Source organism: Diadema antillarum, unplaced genomic scaffold, assembly GCF_040938485.1.
Source record: "Diadema antillarum isolate AM-2024a unplaced genomic scaffold, OU_Dant_1.0 scf00000058, whole genome shotgun sequence".
NCBI lineage: Eukaryota > Metazoa > Echinodermata > Echinoidea > Diadematoida > Diadematidae > Diadema > Diadema antillarum.
The window spans coordinates 63343-82768 of NW_027270947.1; the positions used below are offsets into that span (position 1 = coordinate 63343).

General features: G+C 40.6%; 1 protein-coding gene across 3 annotated transcripts in view; it reads left to right on the forward strand.

The window, feature by feature from the left end:
- The window catches only part of LOC139715970 (uncharacterized), a 39633-nt gene extending 20752 nt beyond the window's left edge, over positions 1-18881 (forward strand). For all 3 annotated transcript variants that reach the window (XM_071627518.1, XM_071627519.1, XM_071627520.1), the window contains one exon: positions 9968-18881. In XM_071627518.1, coding sequence (XP_071483619.1) covers positions 10215-18827 — 8613 coding nt within the window. In that variant the 5' untranslated portion in view covers positions 9968-10214 and the 3' untranslated portion in view covers positions 18828-18881. The remainder of the gene's footprint in view (positions 1-9967) is intronic.
- Positions 18882-19426: the final 545 nt, after the last annotated feature.

Here is a 19426-nt window from a genome sequence, read left to right on the forward strand (position 1 = left end):
AATTTGGGGTCAACAGGGACAGCATCATTTTATCAAAAAACATACTTTTCCCCCAAATATTCATTTTATTTCACAATACCAAATTAAAGGTATTTTAGGTGGACATAAAATCCCCACATAAGATTGAGTCTCTGGGCTGCGTGAAAAAAAATACAATCATTTGAACTTTAAATTTGTCCCTATTCACCCCGTTTTACGGTATGAATTTTCACCAAACTTGGCAGATAACATCCTTAGGGGGATAGAATCTCAATTCCATCAAATGGGCACCATGCCCCACCTGGGAGGCCCCAGGGGGCCTAAATTTGGACCTTAATTGTAAATTTTCATCTTTTTCTTGAAAACCCCATCACGAATTTTCACAGAACTTGACAGGTAGCATCCTTAGGGGGATAGAATCTCAATTCCATCCAGATGGGCACCATGCCCCCCCCCCCCCCCTGTAAGGAATCTTTACAGATTTTCTCCAGAATCAGAAGTGCCCCCCCGGGGACCCAAGGAAGTGGGGTGGGATGGGTCCAAATAGTGATGTAAATTGTGCATGTTCATAATCACTGAAAACTCCTTGACGAATATTCACCAACCTTGACAGGTAGCATGCCAGAGGTTAAGATTTCAATTTGTTCAACAGGTCACCATGCTAGTGCAGTGTATTTGGCAGGTATTTTTACCAGTATGATGGAATATGCAAATGGACACCATGCCCACAGCTCTCAAAGCTACCCCACCACAAGTTTCCAATGTTCTCAGGTAAGAGTCTGCGAGAATGCATAGAAGGTGATATTGGGATACTCAGATGAGCGCGAGACCCCCGGGTCTCTTGTGTTCATCATATTAGTCCTTACTTTAGCAATGATTGACAGCTGAAGTCACAAGCCGAATCTTAGTATGGAAGGTTTTTTTGGGTGTATCCAAGTAATCTGAAGAAAAATACTAGAAGAATTATTATGAAATATCGTAAAGGTATTGAGATATCCGTTTTGCACATATGGTGATATTAAAGGTATTATGAATCAATACAAGTCGGCATGTATTTTCATTACAGAATTCCTTTAATCAATTCAGTTTTGTTGTTGTTGTTTTTTTGCTACAAGGCAGTGAAATCAAAAACACAAGACATTTTGTCATTTCAGTCAGCTTATTGTGAAGTATGTCAACCAAAAACTTCTTCTGCTGTCATTGGTGTTTAAAAGCAGAAAAAAAAAGTGGCCTAGGCTCATAACCTTACGAAACCAAGCGTAGAACCTCTCTGCTACATAATATTTGTTTTGCATTACTCTGTTGCTGACATAAAATATCTGACTAATTGTACATAATGTGTAATACAGTGCTTTGAATTTTTGATTTCAACCTGTGATCACTGTTACATGCATGAGATTAGAGTGTAAAATAATCTGTAATGTAACATAGGAATGGGATTGTGGGAGTCTGGTCCATAAATTTGGGTTCAGTTGGAGTAAAATATTTGATGTTCTGGTCTGTTGCTATGCTTAGGAGTCACAAAGGGCAGCAAAGTATCCTTATTTGAAGGGGATCAAGTGCTGGGGGCCCCGACCAGTGACGGTAGACCGTCAGAATTTATTGTTCTCTGGGACGGTGTCTCCTTCAGATGTGATCTTGGACTTTGATCGGTATTGTTTGGCCCTCTGGCGGCCTCAATCTGTCTGGAATATTTTCTTTTTTCCTTTAAGGTTCTGTTAGATGTGTGGAACAAACCATGGCATGTACCTATGTTGCAGAACCTCTGTGCAAACACCGTTGGACTTGTACAGCATTTGAAAGTTAGGAGTGAGCCAAAAGGTTTGGGTAACCAAAGTCACTTTCTAGTTCATTGGTCATCACACATAGATAGTATTTCAACTGGAGGTGGCACAACTTATCAACAGTAGCATATGTGTCCAGGGGTGGTATTCTGAGGTCGTAATTAAGTCTGTAATTAACTGCGTGATTAAGTCGTGAAGTTAATAGGCCCTTAATCATGGGCAAAATCGGTATTCTGAGGACGTAATTAAGGTATGATTAAGTCCCCTGTAATTATCTTAGGTCCCTCCCATCTAATTGTTATTCCATCCAATCAGACGCTTTGTTAGAAGCCAAAATGATGATTACACGCGCGAATATGCCCTCAATGCGCACTCCTCCACGCCCCCACATGCCTGTAATTACAACCCAAGAGCTCTGTGCGCACACTCCGGTATTTGATTACAACCCCTCACCTACACACGCGAAGATCTCAACTTCTTTGGTCACATAAAATGACAAAATTCCTCGAAGATCGGCTATATTTCTTTTTTTCTCTGAATTCTACGGATACCATGATAACAAGATTCAACCGCTCCTCGCTAACCGAAGACGGTAAGCATCGTTGTGGCAGAGAAAACACGATGTAATGCGTGATATCGGAGAAGTTAATGACACTCTTTGGTATCATTAAGTTTTCCATTAACTTTCATACTTAATTACACCCTCAGAATACTGATTCGTAATTAACTCTGTGATTAAGTCCTCTCAGAGGTGCACGCGCATTGATACGCGCAAACGCGTAGGTCCTTCCCGCCAAAACGCTTGTTGCTATGGTAGTTAATATATCCCCTACTTAATCATGCTCTCAGAATACCAATTCGGTAATTAAGTGCTAATCAGACACTTAATAAGCTCTCAGAATACGGCCCCAGGTTTGGCTCAAATTTCTGATCAGGTGAGCAGTAAGGGTTCCATCAATTTCCTTGTCTCTGATGGATCTCAAAGAATATCACTGCGCAGCTAGCAGAGCACTTATCTAGATATTCATTTTTTTTTTTTTTTTAGTATACTGGTGAAGTGAGATGTCAGATCTTGTTGTTTCCCAGTAAGGTATTTTATATACTTTCCTCTTTACGCACACGTAGACAGAATCACGCAGTGTTTCACTAAGACCAGCCTCTACCTTTTATGTCTTTTGTGTACACATACTTATATACTCTGTGCATTTGTTTGTTTGTTTTTTTGATATGGCACAGAGCGAAACCACAGGCAACAGTATCGTGGCAGTCAATGGGCTGATAATACAGTCCCACACCAGAGAGAACTTTTCATACCATATCAGTCTATCAACATGTGAATTGTATAAATCCTCTATTGTTGATAGTCAGCAATGCATGGCATGCTTTCCTTTTATGTATGGAGGCACTGTGCAAATGTGGAGCCTGACTTTGCTGAGCTGTTGATAAAAGAGAGAAGAAATGCTTTATTGGTCGGATATGACAATAATATGTGAGGCGCTGGGAAGAAATCATTTCCCTCATCAATTCTCCGATCCACTTGATGGCCTTTACAACACGGAATGTGTGTCTACAGCCAGGAGTACAATTTCAAAAAAATTCCTTCCTCAATTGAGTTCGTCACCATGGTTACTACGGAGGAGGGGCATGCATCTCTTGTGCAGGTCGAGCTGCTCCAGCGTGTCGTAATGTGATTCGCAGGCTAGCTCTGGCATGAATTATGCATCGTAGGCACAGGTAATTTCGCAGCGCTTTTCCCTCTCTCGCTGTCTCACATCATACAGCTATAATTTTAATACTCTCTCTTTGTGGCAGTTTGTATGGTGTGTGCAGCGGCATGAGTCATTCAACAGGTTGATTTCCATCAAGGCACACTACACCAAGGACGCCGTCCACCCCGCCCCCTGGCAAAGTGGTGAGAGTATTGGTGTTGCTGAATGCCATGGATGCCCATCTATAATAATCCTGGCTTATTTCGAGAGTGCTGAAAATAGTTCCTCCTATAAGTAAGGCAGTTGCTCCTTCTTTGGCAAGGCACGCAGCATCTTGCAAAATGTGGTGCAAATTTTTGTCATTCTTGGGTTGATATGAACAAGTCATCCACCTGACTAGCTTTGAATGGGATGCATGCAGCTACGAGCGAGATGCATATTGGTGGATAATTGTAGCATCTCTGTGTCAACGGTGGACATGTGTTTGTTCCTCGAGTGGTAAGTGTCACTGTAGTATCCTTTGAGGTATATCTCGAAAGACTGTTTATACAGATGTGTCACGTGCGAAGAAGTGATTGGGTTGAGGTCAGACTGGGTGGATTGATTTTGTAATGGACTCTGTGGTGGGAAGAGAGGATGCTATTGACTCATTACTAGTGACAAATGCATGCCCTGTGGCAAGGCATTTTTAAGGTGACAGAATTGTGTGGCTCATAAGAGAACTGAACAATTTGAAGATTGAAAATTCATTCAGAACGTCATCGCCATAACTTGGACTGGATTCTGTTTTGATGCATCCCAGACAAATTTTTCCCCACATGAAATGGAGTATGACATATACTGATTGTGATGAGATATTTTTGATGATATTAACTTGAAGGAAAGGATTTATGAGTATTGTCAGTTGATCTTGCTTCAAAGAAACAGATAGGACTGAAATCAGTTGGAATGCAAAACAAAATCAAAATTTTCTTGTTTTTTAATGGGAAAATGTGACAGCAAAAAATTTTGAAGACCGTATTGTAAACAGCTTGTACTTGATACTGTATATGTTGTGTGTGATTTTGCATACACCAGCACTTTAGAAGAATTGTGGGTCTTCATTTAGTGGCTGAAGTGACCTGCATAAAGACAAGAAATAGGGTCACTTGATTATTTGTGATCAGAGAGCATTGTATCATCAAAGCATACAAATTCACTCCTGTAGTGCCATAATGGACCTCCGTCTTCACCCACGCTTTGCCACCACTGTGAGATTACTCTTTTCACCCCACAAAGTTTGCTCTTTTCATTGTAAGTCTGCCTTTTTTTAAAGAGACTGTGTACAGAGAAATGCAACAAAACTCTGCTGTGTCTTGCATGAGGAGTTTCTTTAAATACAAATGCTGTACACGCTCGACCTAGCATCCAACCACTGAATGGGTTTCAAAAGAAAGAAAAGAGAGAGGAAAAAAAAACAGAGACTCTGGAATTTCTCATGGCATTTTCAACCATAATGTATGTTCTGATGCAGTATGCGATAACAAGCTTTTGCCTTGATAGGCTGTTGACGCTGTTCAAAATGGCTACAAGCTCTTCACAGAAATGTCTGCTGTTTTGTTCTGTTTTCTGATGTATACTGGGAATTCTCCTTCTTTTTTTTTGTTTGCTGCACATGAAATCAATTCTGCAGACGGTTGGTATGTGTATCACAATATCTGAATTGTTGTAGTAGCAGCTTGATACTGCTGGGGTGAATTGTGACGTCAAGAAGTGTAATGATGTGAAACATGTCTGGATTTATACAATCAAGAAATATGTGATTGAATAGTTGACTGCATATTATGCCAGATTCATTCTATACGTGTAGGTTGCACACTTGCAGATATGTTGTTTTAGTAGTTCATGATGTAGGTATGTTTTTGCAGTATGATACAGCCTAGTGCTGCTGAAAAGCCCAGTAAATTATGATTGAAGCTTTTTATCTGTATCCAATAATGTGCATTGTAAGCATCAATGCAATTTTTTGTTTCTCTTTATATGCATGATCCTTGTTCAAGACAGTATCTATCATACATACACTTCTATGGAATGTTGGTATTACTAATAGGATAAAAATTATTTGTCAAACTAAAACATGTTAGCATGAGTACCTAAACATCTTGAATTGGTGTGAGAGTGATGTTACAGTGCAATCCTTCACAGTAATCATAAAATAATGTGTGCTCAAAAACTTGCTGTGCTTTCAAGATGTATGTGAGGATCAATAATATCAAATTCTCATAAATACCAATTCCACAGATATCTGATGCAGTGATTTTGAAAAGCTCCTTAATTTCCTTGATGTCCTATAAAATTTCCCATTTGTTTGTTGCATCATTGTTTCTTTGAAATTCCCCTGTGATGAAATAATGTTTGCAAGGTTTGCATGTGGTAAGAAGGTTTAGGATACTTATTGTATGGGATGAAAGTTGGTAGGAAAGCATTGTCTTACAAAGAAATCATCATCAATTGTCAAGTTGAGAGCTCTTAATCTCAAAGAAATCTTAAGATTGAAAATTAGGAAGGCATACTCATGAATGCACTGTTCAGTTTTGATCCTCGTGCTTCAAAGTTTATGGCCTCTGTGTGTTGATCAGGACTTCATGTGCACACCAACTAGTAATTTATAATGATTTTTAGTTTGTGTGGGATCACAGTCTGTATGTGAGATAAGGTACAAGGTTCTTTATAGCAGAGATCCAGTGTGTCAATTCTGCTCAGTGGAATCTGTTTGGATTAGGCTTGTGTTTTGTTACAGTTCATTATTCCAGAGGTTTGTTAATCAAAAAATTGAAATAAGGTGCATTATTCCGAAGGTTTGTTAATCCAAAAATGTAGTAAGGTTTGTTACTCAAATTGTTCATTCCTCCACAAATGAAATGAAGTTTGTTATTCCAGAGGTTCATTAATTTGAGATTGAAAAAAGTTTAATTTTCTGAAGGTTTGTTCATTCCAAAATGAAATAAGGTTCATTAGTAAGTGCCTTCTTTTCATTGTCAGATTGATGAACCTTCAGGATGACAAACCTTATTTCATTTTAGAATTTAAGAACCTGTGGCATAAAGATTGTTTTTAATTTTTTGATTATATCATTCAAAATGATAAACTCATTTCATTTTTGGATTAATGAACCTTTGGAATATCAAACACTTGCAATAATGGTACAAATATTCGGCATAGCAAGCCCTATTTGATTATAGTAAATACTTTGGTATAGTGAACGGCCGTGCCACTATACCGAACGCTTACAGTGCCCCTACGCTTTATGTATGCAGAGATTCGCGCAGCGAGGGATGTACTAGGACAAGGCCAAGCATTTCAACGTACGCGCGCGTATAGACCACTGGACGCAGGATGTAGCAGTTTATTATACGCGAGTCTGCTCTGTGCATGCAATACGCATACGCGGCTGTACTAGCGTCGCGCTGTACATAAACAAGGTTGCGGTTAACTCTGCATGCAAGAAATCAGTATGGTGAGTCTAATGTTAGATTTAGGGGCTAGACCTACAGAAAATACAGATCGAGGGGGACCAACAATTAGGGCATGTTCTACTGATGCACCAGTAGGCCTACTGGACTGTAGAACTCCAAATGCTAAATTATTCCTCGTGTAGTTCTATTCACGTCGGCCTGCGGCCTCGGTGAAACAAAACAGCACTTGGGATAATTTGGTATTTGTCGTTCTACAATCCAGTATAGTGCACCGTAGAGCATGCCCTATTTGTATATTGGGGTTAATGAGCATTTAGGTGTAGGGAACTTGTGTCTTTTGGATTAACTAACCATCAGAATAAAAAACTTTAAAATTTAATTTTTGGATTAATGAACCTTCAGAATAACGAACTTACGCGTTGTCTACATATACCAAGAATGTCCCTCTCATACAAGACATATGGTACATGCATAATTGACAGTGCTGGGGTGACAACACTGCCAGGCCCCTTTGGGAGAGTAACTAAGCTTTCGCTTAAAGGGACATTCCGCACGATTTTCATAATTTCACGTCATGTAGTACATAAATCAACAGCTCCATGTATAGATTCGTGGGATTTGTTGTGGTCCTTGAGCAGAGAAACCAATAAATTGAAAATCTTAAACAAATTACACTGAACAGTGTTGATGACATCAGAGCCTCATATATTTCAGAAATGTAGCAATGCAATTCCATTACAATACCACTTGCTCAACAAGTTCACCTGTGAAGAATCTATGCATGCCTTCTTCTTTTGTTCTGCTTCCGTGAGCCCCAACTCATGCATTCTTATGGTGAGGCTGCCATGTCATCATCCTTGTTCATTGCAATTTGTTATAAATTTTGAAAACATTCTCATTCCTCATCCCAATCACTATAAATTCTGACACTCTGTACTTAGTTTAACTGATTTATGGTTGTTCAAATGTAAAAGTCTGAAAATCATCGGGAGGTCCCCTTTAAGTGGCTATCCCTGACAAAATAGGCCATATATTTATACTGGTATATTTGCATTATATTAAAAGGTTATGTTGTATTGCATTCTGTGTGGTAAGGATTATAATGATAACTCATTTTGTTCTTTGTCAGGGACTGGCAACCAACACTTTTTCTTTCAAATTCTTAATTGGCCCAAGAATTGTAGAAATTTGTTGAAAAGCCTGAAATAAGATGACATGTCATGAACGTTTACTATAGAGTGAATGTATACACATATATTTGAATATATATGTGTATATAAGTATATATATGTGCAATTTCACAAAAAATGATACTTTTCCTAAAAATCATAAATCTACAATAATTTGAAATGTGTGAGCGTCAAGGAAAATTCAGTATCAAATGCTAGAACTTGTCATAAAGTTCTTTCATTTGTGTGATATTTTGAAAGTATATCTAGGCATTCTTTTTTAAAAAAAAAAAATCAGTTTTGGGGCAATATTTTCTGTACTTTTTTTTTGTAAAAACACTCAATCTTTGACTCTCATTATTCCATATTCATCAACACTTCAGAATTATTTCAAAGTAGTTTATGGTTAAGAATGGACCAAAAAATCACTTATATTAACCTTGTCTTAGATAAAAACTGGATTTAAGTATGAATACAGGGACTTTCAAAAGTGGACAAAGTTGTTACGTCTGTAATGCTACATCGGTAAACCTGTAGAGTAAATAGCCGAATCTGTTGTACACAATTATCAATCTGCAACTTAAAAAGGATCTAAGCACTCATTGCAAAAGAAAATTTCTTTTACTTAATGCTCAAATTCTTCAAATTTTTCAACACATCCACATGGAGGTAAATGACCATATCCAAAAAAAAAATGTAATGTTTGTAATGGTAAGCATTTTTTGTAATATGTTGTATCTACCAAATGATGTATAGTAGCTAACCAAGACTTGGACTGTTAACTCTTCAGGATGGCCGCTTTAGAACAAACCATCAATGGGTTCAGTATGATCACGCTGAGTTGTTGATATAAGCTCACAAAGTCACACACACACACACACACACAAAATTGAATTCAATGTCCATAATGCTGGAATTGCTTGTGTGTGTATATATAAATATATGTATATGTATATATATAATATATATATATGTATGTGTATATATTTCTCGTTACACTTACACCGTGACTTCACTCATGTCACAAAATTATAGTGTCTGACAATGTTTATGTGAATAGTGTTAAATTAACAATCAGCAATATGTAGGATCTCAATAAGATTTACCCGTCTGCGCCATTAGATTTACTGGCTTTTCTGACTTGTGTGACTCTGTCTATAAGTTTGAAGACTCATACAGAATCTTGCAGAAAAAAGAAGTATCTTGCCAAAGAGTGCAATTGTGAGCAACTATCTTGCTAGCATCATTAATATACGTGTATGTGCAGTGTTCTGAATGTTGGTTTTTGCCAGTGTGCTAAAGCAGGAGTGACACTTTTCCAGGAGTCTGTCATATGACAATTCCTGATTGCTCAGAAGTAAAAACAGACACCACGATGCTTTTCACTTTAAAGATTGGTTGCCATTTTAGTGAATAAGCAGACAAAAGCAGTGAAAATAAATCAGTCATGGAAGTTGTGCAAATAAATTAACTGCATTCACTGTAATGGCTGTCCTTCCCTCCCTTGTGAATGCCTGTAATTACTGTTATTCTACCCAGTGCAGCTTGTACCTGTAGACAGATATCAACACTTGATAAATTCTCATGCCAACATTAGTGTTTGCAGCTGGTCCAGAGTACTGTATAAGCTGTTATTTTCGTGAATTTCAAGAATCACACTTGGACTGCGAATGTTACAACATGCAAAAATGTCGCCATGTGCTAAGGTAATAGTGCGCATATGAAGTCTCTGTGTCAATAACACCTCACAAAAAAATGTCTGTGACCTCATTCACATAAATATCTGTATGTGAAAATAACAGCGTATACAGTAATTTTCCTGTATGTACAAATTGACAATTTGGTGTGTTTTTCCACTCTTATTTTAACAGATCCACACCGAAGACCCACAGAAGGCCATGCCTGAGTTTAGCTCATCATGAGTACTGACTTGGTTCATCTGGCTCCATGGAGAAAGTGTTGAAATCTGCTCCAAGACCACCACATCAGAGAGGGAAGAACTCTAAGCAGAATATTGACATGGAGTGACCCAGGAATAATGAGATTGTAGCAAAGAGGAGAGCTGTTAGTATTTTGTAAAACAGCTTGAAATTCCTCCATTGGAGATGCCAGGAGAGCATGGATGTTGATGGACAAGGACCGGAGAGAAATGGCCATGTGGGTAATGAGCATTTACGAGGAAGTGATAGTGTCATGATATCGCGCTTCACAGAAAATCGCAATTTGCAGTGCTTCCTTCCGAAGGTGCGGCTGACCTGTATCAGAAACATTTTGGAATCTAGTAACGGGCATGCTTCAGAACCTTGCAGAGATATGTCAGAAACTTCCTGTGCGATGCCAAGGTGCACCAAGGTTTCTAGCTGTAAGGAATGCTTTGATTTAGGAGATTCTTGCCAGCAAATGGGAAATGTCAGGAAAGTTGCTGACCAAAATGTTGACAAAAGTGCTGGACTTTTCAGTGATGATATTACCACCAGTCATGTAGAGATGGGAGAGCAAAGTAATGAGAGCATTCCTGCTTCTGGAAAGACCCACTCACAAAAAAGTGGAAAGAGAAAACGTGTTAGCCATATTGAACACCTCACTAGCATTGCATATAAGTGGTCAAAACTCAGACAGTCAACTATCAGTAAGCCTTCTCCCAGTAAACATGAAACTTCAGATGTACCCCAGCCGAAGAGGAAACGTGGAAGACCTCGCAAAATTCAGCCAGAATCAGACCAGCATAGTGGAAAGAGGTCATTTCACGGCACTTCTTATTCGGATATCGACATCACAGCAAAGGGAACTTGCCAAAAACAGCCAAGGAGCACATACTCATTTGTCAGATATCCTGGTGTGGCACAGGTGGAACCTGATGGTATTTCTGGCAAAAATGTTGTCAGTGCTGGTGTTCAATCAAAAGTTTCTGTTCCCAATCAAGGGGGATTCTTGTTACCAAAGAAGTCCCCTGATTCGGCAAAAGTGATTGTTCTCCAAAAGAGAAAGAGGGGTCGGCCACCAAAGCGAAAAAGAAATCAACTGCAGGATGGACAGCAGTGCCAGAGGAGAGATACATTTCCTTTGCCTGATGATTCAACAGAAAGCAAACTCACATATTTGCATCAGCAGTTGGGACAAGAGTCAAGATTCTCCTCAGACAACATGGTTCTCTCAGAATTAGCTGCCCATCGCTTGGAAAACAAATTAAGTTTGCAGGAAATGCACAGCAGTGAAGAAAGTGATATCCATTCAAAATCATTGCATGACAATAACAAAATGAGAAAACTCTGTGCTGACACTGATGAAGCAAATGATGTTGCAGTTATCAGAGAATGGGAAGGTGCACATGACATTAATAATGTGGATGAAAATGATGAAACTCAGCTTATGTGTTTGACTCCTCCAAGTTCAAATGAGCAATGTTTGCCTGTATCAGATGACAAGTGTCAATATTCCCAGCTGCCAGACACCATCCCTAGTGACAGTTCTCCATGTGTATCAATCAATGTTGACTCTACTACTTCCATCACTAATCAAGGTGCTGTAGAAACAGATGCAGACAGGGTGCCAATTATTAATGCTGAGTCAATGTCATCAGCAAAACTGCTAAGTCAGAATGTTTCAGCCACAGATGAAAGTGCAAGCTCTGCTGGATATCATTCATCAGACATTAATCATAATGATCGTACGCCCTCTGTTCATATGGAAAGCAATGATTCTGAAATATTTTCTTGTGTGAAGGATGCACAACAGGAAGCAATTAAAGGATCCAAGGGATTTTCAAATCTAAGAATAGCAAGGACTTTTACACTTTGTGGTGCTGCATCGACGGACACAGTGTCCTTTTCTGACAGGAGTGCATCAACTGAAATTAATAAGCTACCAAACTGTAGTGCCGTCTGGAACAGTTATATGGCTAATGCTACAAATGACATGTCTCTTAAGCAAGTGAAAGAAAGAGGTAATATATTTGAGGCTCTCAAGGAGAGCCTGAACAGGACTAAGTACCCTAACAAAGGAGAGATGCTTTCCAAAGAGGTTCTGCTGCCGAGCAAGACTGACAGTTCCTCAAAAGAATATAAAAGTGAAACAGAAGGTATTGGCAAAGGAGAGCGAGATGTTGATTTAGACATACCACAGCTAGAAGCATATGGTGGCAGTGAATGCATGCATGATCTGTGCAGTCCAGGTTCGGATAGCCTGCCAGTGCTAGAGAAAGAGAACATTCTCTGTAGTGATAAAAATGAAGATGAAATAGAATTGAAAGCAATATCAGATACACACTGTGAAGTAGCTCCATCGCAGAAAGACTCTACATATTATGCAGGTGATGGTGTTGGGATGGTCAGTGAGGAAATTTGTCCCAACATTTGTGATGTCAGCGATACTACCCAGTTGACAGCAAATGATGACACGGAAAATCCTCTGTTTGCATCCACTTGTGTGGAAACATTCACTTGTGGTGAAGAAGATGAGGATGAATTTGAGTTTGAAACACCTGATGACAGGAAATCATGTAAGGATAATGACCAACCAGAGTGTGAAGACCCAGAAATTTCCATCAGCAACCATACAGTCTACAGTCCAGTATTACAAAGTCACATTTCCAGCAGTCACGAAGAGACTCAAAGTGAAAGCGAAGAGGTGCATGCCAGTGTTTTGCATCTCACACCAGTACAGCCTCCTGTTAGGAATGACAGTTTGCAAACAAGCTTTGCTGAATCGAACAAAGACCAAGCACATGATCTCCTGCCAATGACTTCTACTCCACCATCTCCTTCAGCACTACAGTGTACCCGTGAGCCTGTTTCTGAGGACTTTCTATCTTCTGCAAAGACTGAGGGTCAGCTTGTGGGAGATGAGTTTGATATGGAAGAGCTCAGTGAAACCAGATCAATACAAAGTGCTGAAGATGCCAGTGCAACTGACCTTGATGACACCTGTGGAATCAACAACTGCATAAACCGAAATGGCAAACATTGTATGGAAGATCCTGTAGAAAAAGAACCACCCTGCCACCACAGAAATGAGCAGCATTATGAAGTACATCTTAGAGGTGACTACATTTCTTGTGTTGGTGAGACAGTGCATGAGGAGCTTATATTAGATGAAAATAAAGATGTGCATAGAGGAGGCATTAGTAATGCAACAGGAGAGCAGATTGCTCATTCAGTAGGTGTTCCTGCCCATGATAATGACCCTCGTAATACAAATACAAGAGGAGAGGAGCAATGCAAGACTGATATGGAGGATCCTGTAGCACTCACAGGTATATCACAGGAAATGGGTAGCATGCCTGACAACACACTTTGTGAGGCTCATAATAATGACCCTCATGATACAGAAACAAGAGGAGAGAAGCAATGTGAGACTGATTTGGATAACCATGTGCCGCTCACAGGCATATCACAGGAAATGCATAGCATGCCAGATGACACAGTTTGTGAGGCTGAAGAAAAAGCTGTACACTCTCTGGGCTTATCAGCCACCAGTGACTGCTCTTTTGTACCTGGCATGGTTGTGAATGTGGGAGAGGCAACTAGAGCAGGTCCAGAGGTTGAAGACAAAATCATCAGAACACATGGAGACAGCAGTGAAATCGCAAGATCTGCAGACACACAGCAGCACAAGTGTGATTCTCCAATTAGCAATGGAGGTGTCCTGGCAGAGGATACAGACAGCATTTTGAAGTCGAAAACCCCCCTTGCAAGCATAACAGTGTATGGACAACATGATCAACCTCATAATAGTCTAATGAAAACTCAAGTTGATTTTGAGATTCAGAGTGTTGCTGGAATGCATGAAGCCACTTTAAACATTCAAGAGGAGACTGTAGAAATGGGAGAGGACATTGAAGGATCACTCAAGGGCAATCCCTCATCAGATCTCCCAAATCAACCTTTGCAAGAAGAAAGTCATTTCGAGATCAACAAAGATATTGGTTGTGATGAAATAAGTGAGGAGAAATTCAAACTAATGAGCTATATATTCAATAAAACACATCCAGAATGTTCTGTGGAGGCCGATCTCCCCAAAAGTTCTTGGAATTCAGAGTCTGAATCAGAAGTGAAAAGTGCTCACATAGCTGAAGTGTGTGAAAGTCAGAGAGAAGCAAGTTTAGAAAACATTGTGAAAACTGAACATGTTGAGCCCTCTTGGATGTTGGAAAAAGGTCAGGAAGCAGTGTCTGTGGTAAAACTATTAGAACCCCTGTGTAAGGATTCCTTTGATGTAGCAGCAGAAGTAAATGTCGCAGAATATCATGATGATGATGATGTCTTATCAACAGCAAGCTCAGAAAATGCTACAGTCCCGTATCCTTGTGGTGATATTGAGGAGTTGGACTTTGAAGATGAACAGTCTCAAGGACTTGATTTAAGTTCAATCACACAACTGCCTTCTTCACCCATGCGTTGTCAAGAGATGTCAAACTCTCCAGTAAGCGTAGAGGAAATCGATTCCCTTTCCCCAACATGTCCCACAGAGTCAACCATGAAAGCACACAACACCAAAAGCAGAAACAACAAACATTATCCATATACCAAACAGCAGAACTTTGAGATGCCAAAGGAGGAGAACAAAAGGGGTGCCCCTTCAGGTACTGCACATGAACTGCCTGAAAAATTAGGTGAAGGTATGCCAGGTTCTTCGGCTCAGACTTCTTCTGAAACAGAGCTTCATGAAAATTCGACAAAAACTCCCAAACCTTTTAAGGATACTCACAAAGAACAGTCCAAGGACGTTTCATTAGGATCCAAACCATCAAATGTCAGGGAGCCCAAAGAAGAAGAGGTAGAGTCTGAAATGTTCTCTCCAAACAGCTTAAGTTCCAAAGGGGCAAATTCCAATAGCCATCAGACATACTTGGCAAAGACTGAAGAGAGTCTCTCAGAAGCTGTGTCAATTCTCAGAAACACAACTCCAGAAATGCACAAATTAAGTGTGATCAAATCTGAAGAAAAATCACCTGGAAATGCATCAGAATCCATAATGGCATGTACTGGAGAATCTGAGGTAACTGTTAAGAAAGACCCAGAAGCAAAGAGAGATCAACAGGACATTGCTTCTTCACCAAAAGACATTTCAACAAACCTTTCTCCAACTCTTCACCCAGAAGTAATTCCAAAAAAGAAAGAAAGTTTGTGTGAAGAAAACTTTTTGGAAGTCCAGAGTAAAAACAGTGTTGATGCGACGACCATCATGTGTGAGAGTAAAAAAGATGAAAACACTGAATCCAGAGGACCAGATGTTGAAGAAATGGATCTTGCTAATTCTGTGGCAGTGAAGGAAGAGGTTGATGCTGAAGATATGTCAAAACTTTCATGTCCTGTGAGAAATGAGGACACCACATGCTCACCAAACAGCATCACTACATGCAGCTTGTCATCTGGTTCTACTGCAGTCATTTCTGATCCTGAAGAAAGTGCACAAGCAAGTCATTCATCAGAAAGACAAGTGCACACTGATTGTACTGGAAACAAAGCCCTTGGTGCACAGTGCTCACTGGATGTTACCGTAATGAGCAAATGCATGGATGCTCCTGCAGTCAACATGTCACTTCAGTCTAATGGTCAGCATGAAGTACAGAGTCATTCAAATGGTCAGCATGAAGTACAGAGTCATTCAAATGGTCAGCATGAAGTACAGAGTCATTCAAATGGTCAGCATGAAATACAGAGTCAGTCAAATGGTCGGCATGAAATACAGGGTCAGTCAAATGGTCGGCATGATGTACAGAATCATTTCAACAAGGACAGAGTACAAACAAAAATGAAGGCTACAACTTTCTTTGGGGAACCAAGGAAGCCCACAGTGAGGCAAAAGGAATCACCTTTAGCCAGGAATCTCTCAATGCCGTACCACATGATGCCTGTCTCTCAACAGTACTCACACTATCCTATGTCTCAGATCCCCGCACAAGTGATAAATCAGTTGAAACTCAATAATTCTGCTCCATCGCTGGAATGCCAAGAACTGAGACAGCTTCTTACTGCAAATGGGAGCATTTCTGCATCGCACGCCAACCTGATTATGAATGAACAACTGGTTGCCATGGCTGCAGATCCTGTTTCCCAGCAGATGTCAGGAAAACGTGAACATACAGTTGTTGGGAATCATGTAAGTGAACGATTCATAGCAGAGAAGCAGTTAGCTGCCTTGAGGAGACAATCTGTACAGAGAAAACACGCCAATGCTCGGATTAGACTTCAAGGAAGTGGAATTGCAGAGTCTGGCTTGAATGATAAACGGTTTTTGCCTCATCCACATTTCAGTAAATATGCTGGAAAAGGTGCTTCAGTGCAACAGACAGACAGTTTGGTTCATCTTCACAGGCACCAAACAGATGCAGCTCAGATCTCTGATCTTGGGAGAAGAAACCTGAACACAATTCCTTCAAGTGATGTCAGCACACATCATTCAGGCATGAATTTCCCATCAGCCTACGTTAGAACATCACAGGGAACATATCTGATTCGTACGGCAGACAACATTCCACCACAGAACTCTCAGGATGAACCTGTGCCTTGCATGCCAGTATTCCATCCCAGTCATGACGTTAACCATTCGATGCAGCATGGTGCTGATGGGTTATCAGTGCCTTTGGTAAATCTCAATACACTTTACAACCATGATGCAGTGATCTCTGGCAGAACATCCCTAAACGCAGGACGGAAGAGGCAGTGGACACGACACTACCCAAGCCAACATAAAAACCTATCAAGAAGTGAAATTCTCAGACAGCAGGCCATCAATGAACAAGGAAGATTCTCTTTGATTGAAAACAGAGGAGGGCTTACTGAGAAATCAAGTCCAGGAAAGTCAGAGTTAGAGCGAGACATCATGTTGCAAGAGCTTAGAAGGCTACACAGTGAACAAGATGAAAAGGCACGGCAGGCCATTTTTGAGAAGCTTTCACAAGTCCATGCTTATGACATTTTCAGAGCTAAAGATGCAATCCAGAGTGACCCAGTGGTACATAGTGCACAGCTCTTCCCGAAAAACACTGCAATGGTTGATTCATCAAATCATATTGTGCAGAGGCCTTCACAGGAATCCTCTGCAGTTGGGTTAATGCAAACAGCACTTTTCTTCCCCAATCATGATTCCAAAACACCTTGTTCCTCACCTTGTTACAGAGAAATGCCATCAGAATGGCCTCACCAAACAATGTCCCCCGCCATAACACCTCAGCCATCCAGAACTCCCACATCATGGACTAGTGTAACACCACCTGTTACACCTCTTCGATCAGAAAACTTGGCAGCAGCTTCGTCTCCAGTCTCGCCAGCTAGTCTGAATGGAATGGGAAGCACGAACAATTCCCAAATAGAAGATGACGTACCCCTCGATTTGACACTCAAAAGCAACACAAGGAGGTCTCATGATACACCCCGGGATATATCTCTTCCTCTTGATTTGTCTATGGCTTTGAAGAACAGTGCACTACTTGGACATGGTGGTGGGGATGAGCAGGATGACTTACTGCAGGTTGCCATTGATCATCGGGAGAAAAATCTTGATCTGAATAGTGGAGGAACTAGTTCCTGTGATATTCTTGTCTCAGAACCGGAACAATCAAGCAACGTGTGCCACACCGCTAGTGATGCCTGTCATGATGTACTTGCCAGTGTCACAGGAAGAAGAGAATCAACTGAATCTGATGTGTCCTTGTCAGCTCCTATGGCCCAATCACGATGTGATTTGTTGAGGAGACATGTCCAGATTGGCCATCAAATTGCACTACCGTGTAGCAGATCTCATGTCCAATTACATACAGTACAAGAACCCTTGTCATACGTAGATCTTTCAAGAAAAGGCTTTACATGTGAAGGACCTGGCTTAGCTATCACCAGATCTCTGAATTCTGGTATTCCTTTGACACAGTCGACAACTTTGCAGAGCCTACTGCATTCTAAAGCATATTTAGAACATGCTAAAGGCAATTTGCATATTGATCCCAAAGAACTAATAGAACTTAAAGAGAGTATGCAAACGTGTGCAACAGGTAATCAGTTGAGCAGTGATAATAGACCCCATGATGAAGGAATGAGGGATAGGCATACGCCACCATCCAATAGCCCACAGTCAACGCAATTTCAGTCAGCTTTAGGAAAGAAATTTGCCTCACCAGAATCCTCTCCCAAGAAACCTGATGGCATTCTCCATCCATCCCATCAGCCCATACAGGATGACACTAGTCTTGGTTCTGTGACAGCAGAAAATGCATTTGTACAAAGCAATGTAGAAGATCTCACAGTCAGGAGTGACCCTGCCAAGATTGTTCAGACCTCTTCGGGTGCTGTAATGCATTGCCCCAAAAAGCGATACAAGTTGGCCCTGGCAGCATCATTGAGTGGTACACCTCAGTCTGGCACCACAGAGAAGCAGTTAGATGGCAAGGACTTCAGTGTACTTCCAACTCATTTGGAGGTTGCTGTGCATTCTGATTTTTCTCCTGAGTCTAGAAGCCAACCAGCCAGGAAAGACGGCAAAACTGAACATGTTGGTGCTCCTGTGATACGCCGTTGTAGAGGCAGACCAAGGGGAAGCTCAAAACAGAGAAACAAGCTTGTGAATGAATATTATAATACCCTGAAATGTGAAACAGTCATTCAACAGTGCCACTTTTGTGAGTTTACAGCGTCATCAAAGCAGGAATTGCGGTGTCACCAGAATCAGGCCCACTTTGCAAAGTATATCATCAAACCAGGGAACAGGAAGAAAGATTGTATGACGGTGGATGTGTAAGGTGCACATCTTTCAAGAATATATAAAGGCTTTCAGTGGGAATACTTAACAAAGGAGGGAAGACAATTTTAGTCATTTTCCAGCAGCTGTCCCGGTACATTATTTGAAATGATCACCTTGCCAGGGTCATCAGTTGAGACTGATGATAGACATGCAAAACTTCCAAAAAGAAAAGAACAATTAAAGCGTCACATTTTGAATGGCTACTTGAACATCTCTACCCTGTATCCAGAAGATCTCAACAAGTGAAATACCAGCCCAGGATGGATGTATGTATTCACCTTGTGAGTAGCAAGCCTGACACACCAGCTTAAACTTCCTTCAGTTACACTGGAGAAAACCATCTACAAGATCAGCATTACATGAACTTCTCTAGACTGGATGAAGACAAGAGCAAAACAAGCGTGTAATCTCCAGGGCCGACATTTTGTATGAGTTAAAATCAGTGATATGGACCAGCGCAGAAAGGACCACAACAGCTAGTGCTGTGATGTCTACTTCTGCTTCCAGGTCTGCAACCCTCCAAAGGCCAATCCACAAAGACATATGTCAGAACTGCCTCACCTAGACAAGGTATGTATAAAGTCACTTGTAGAACA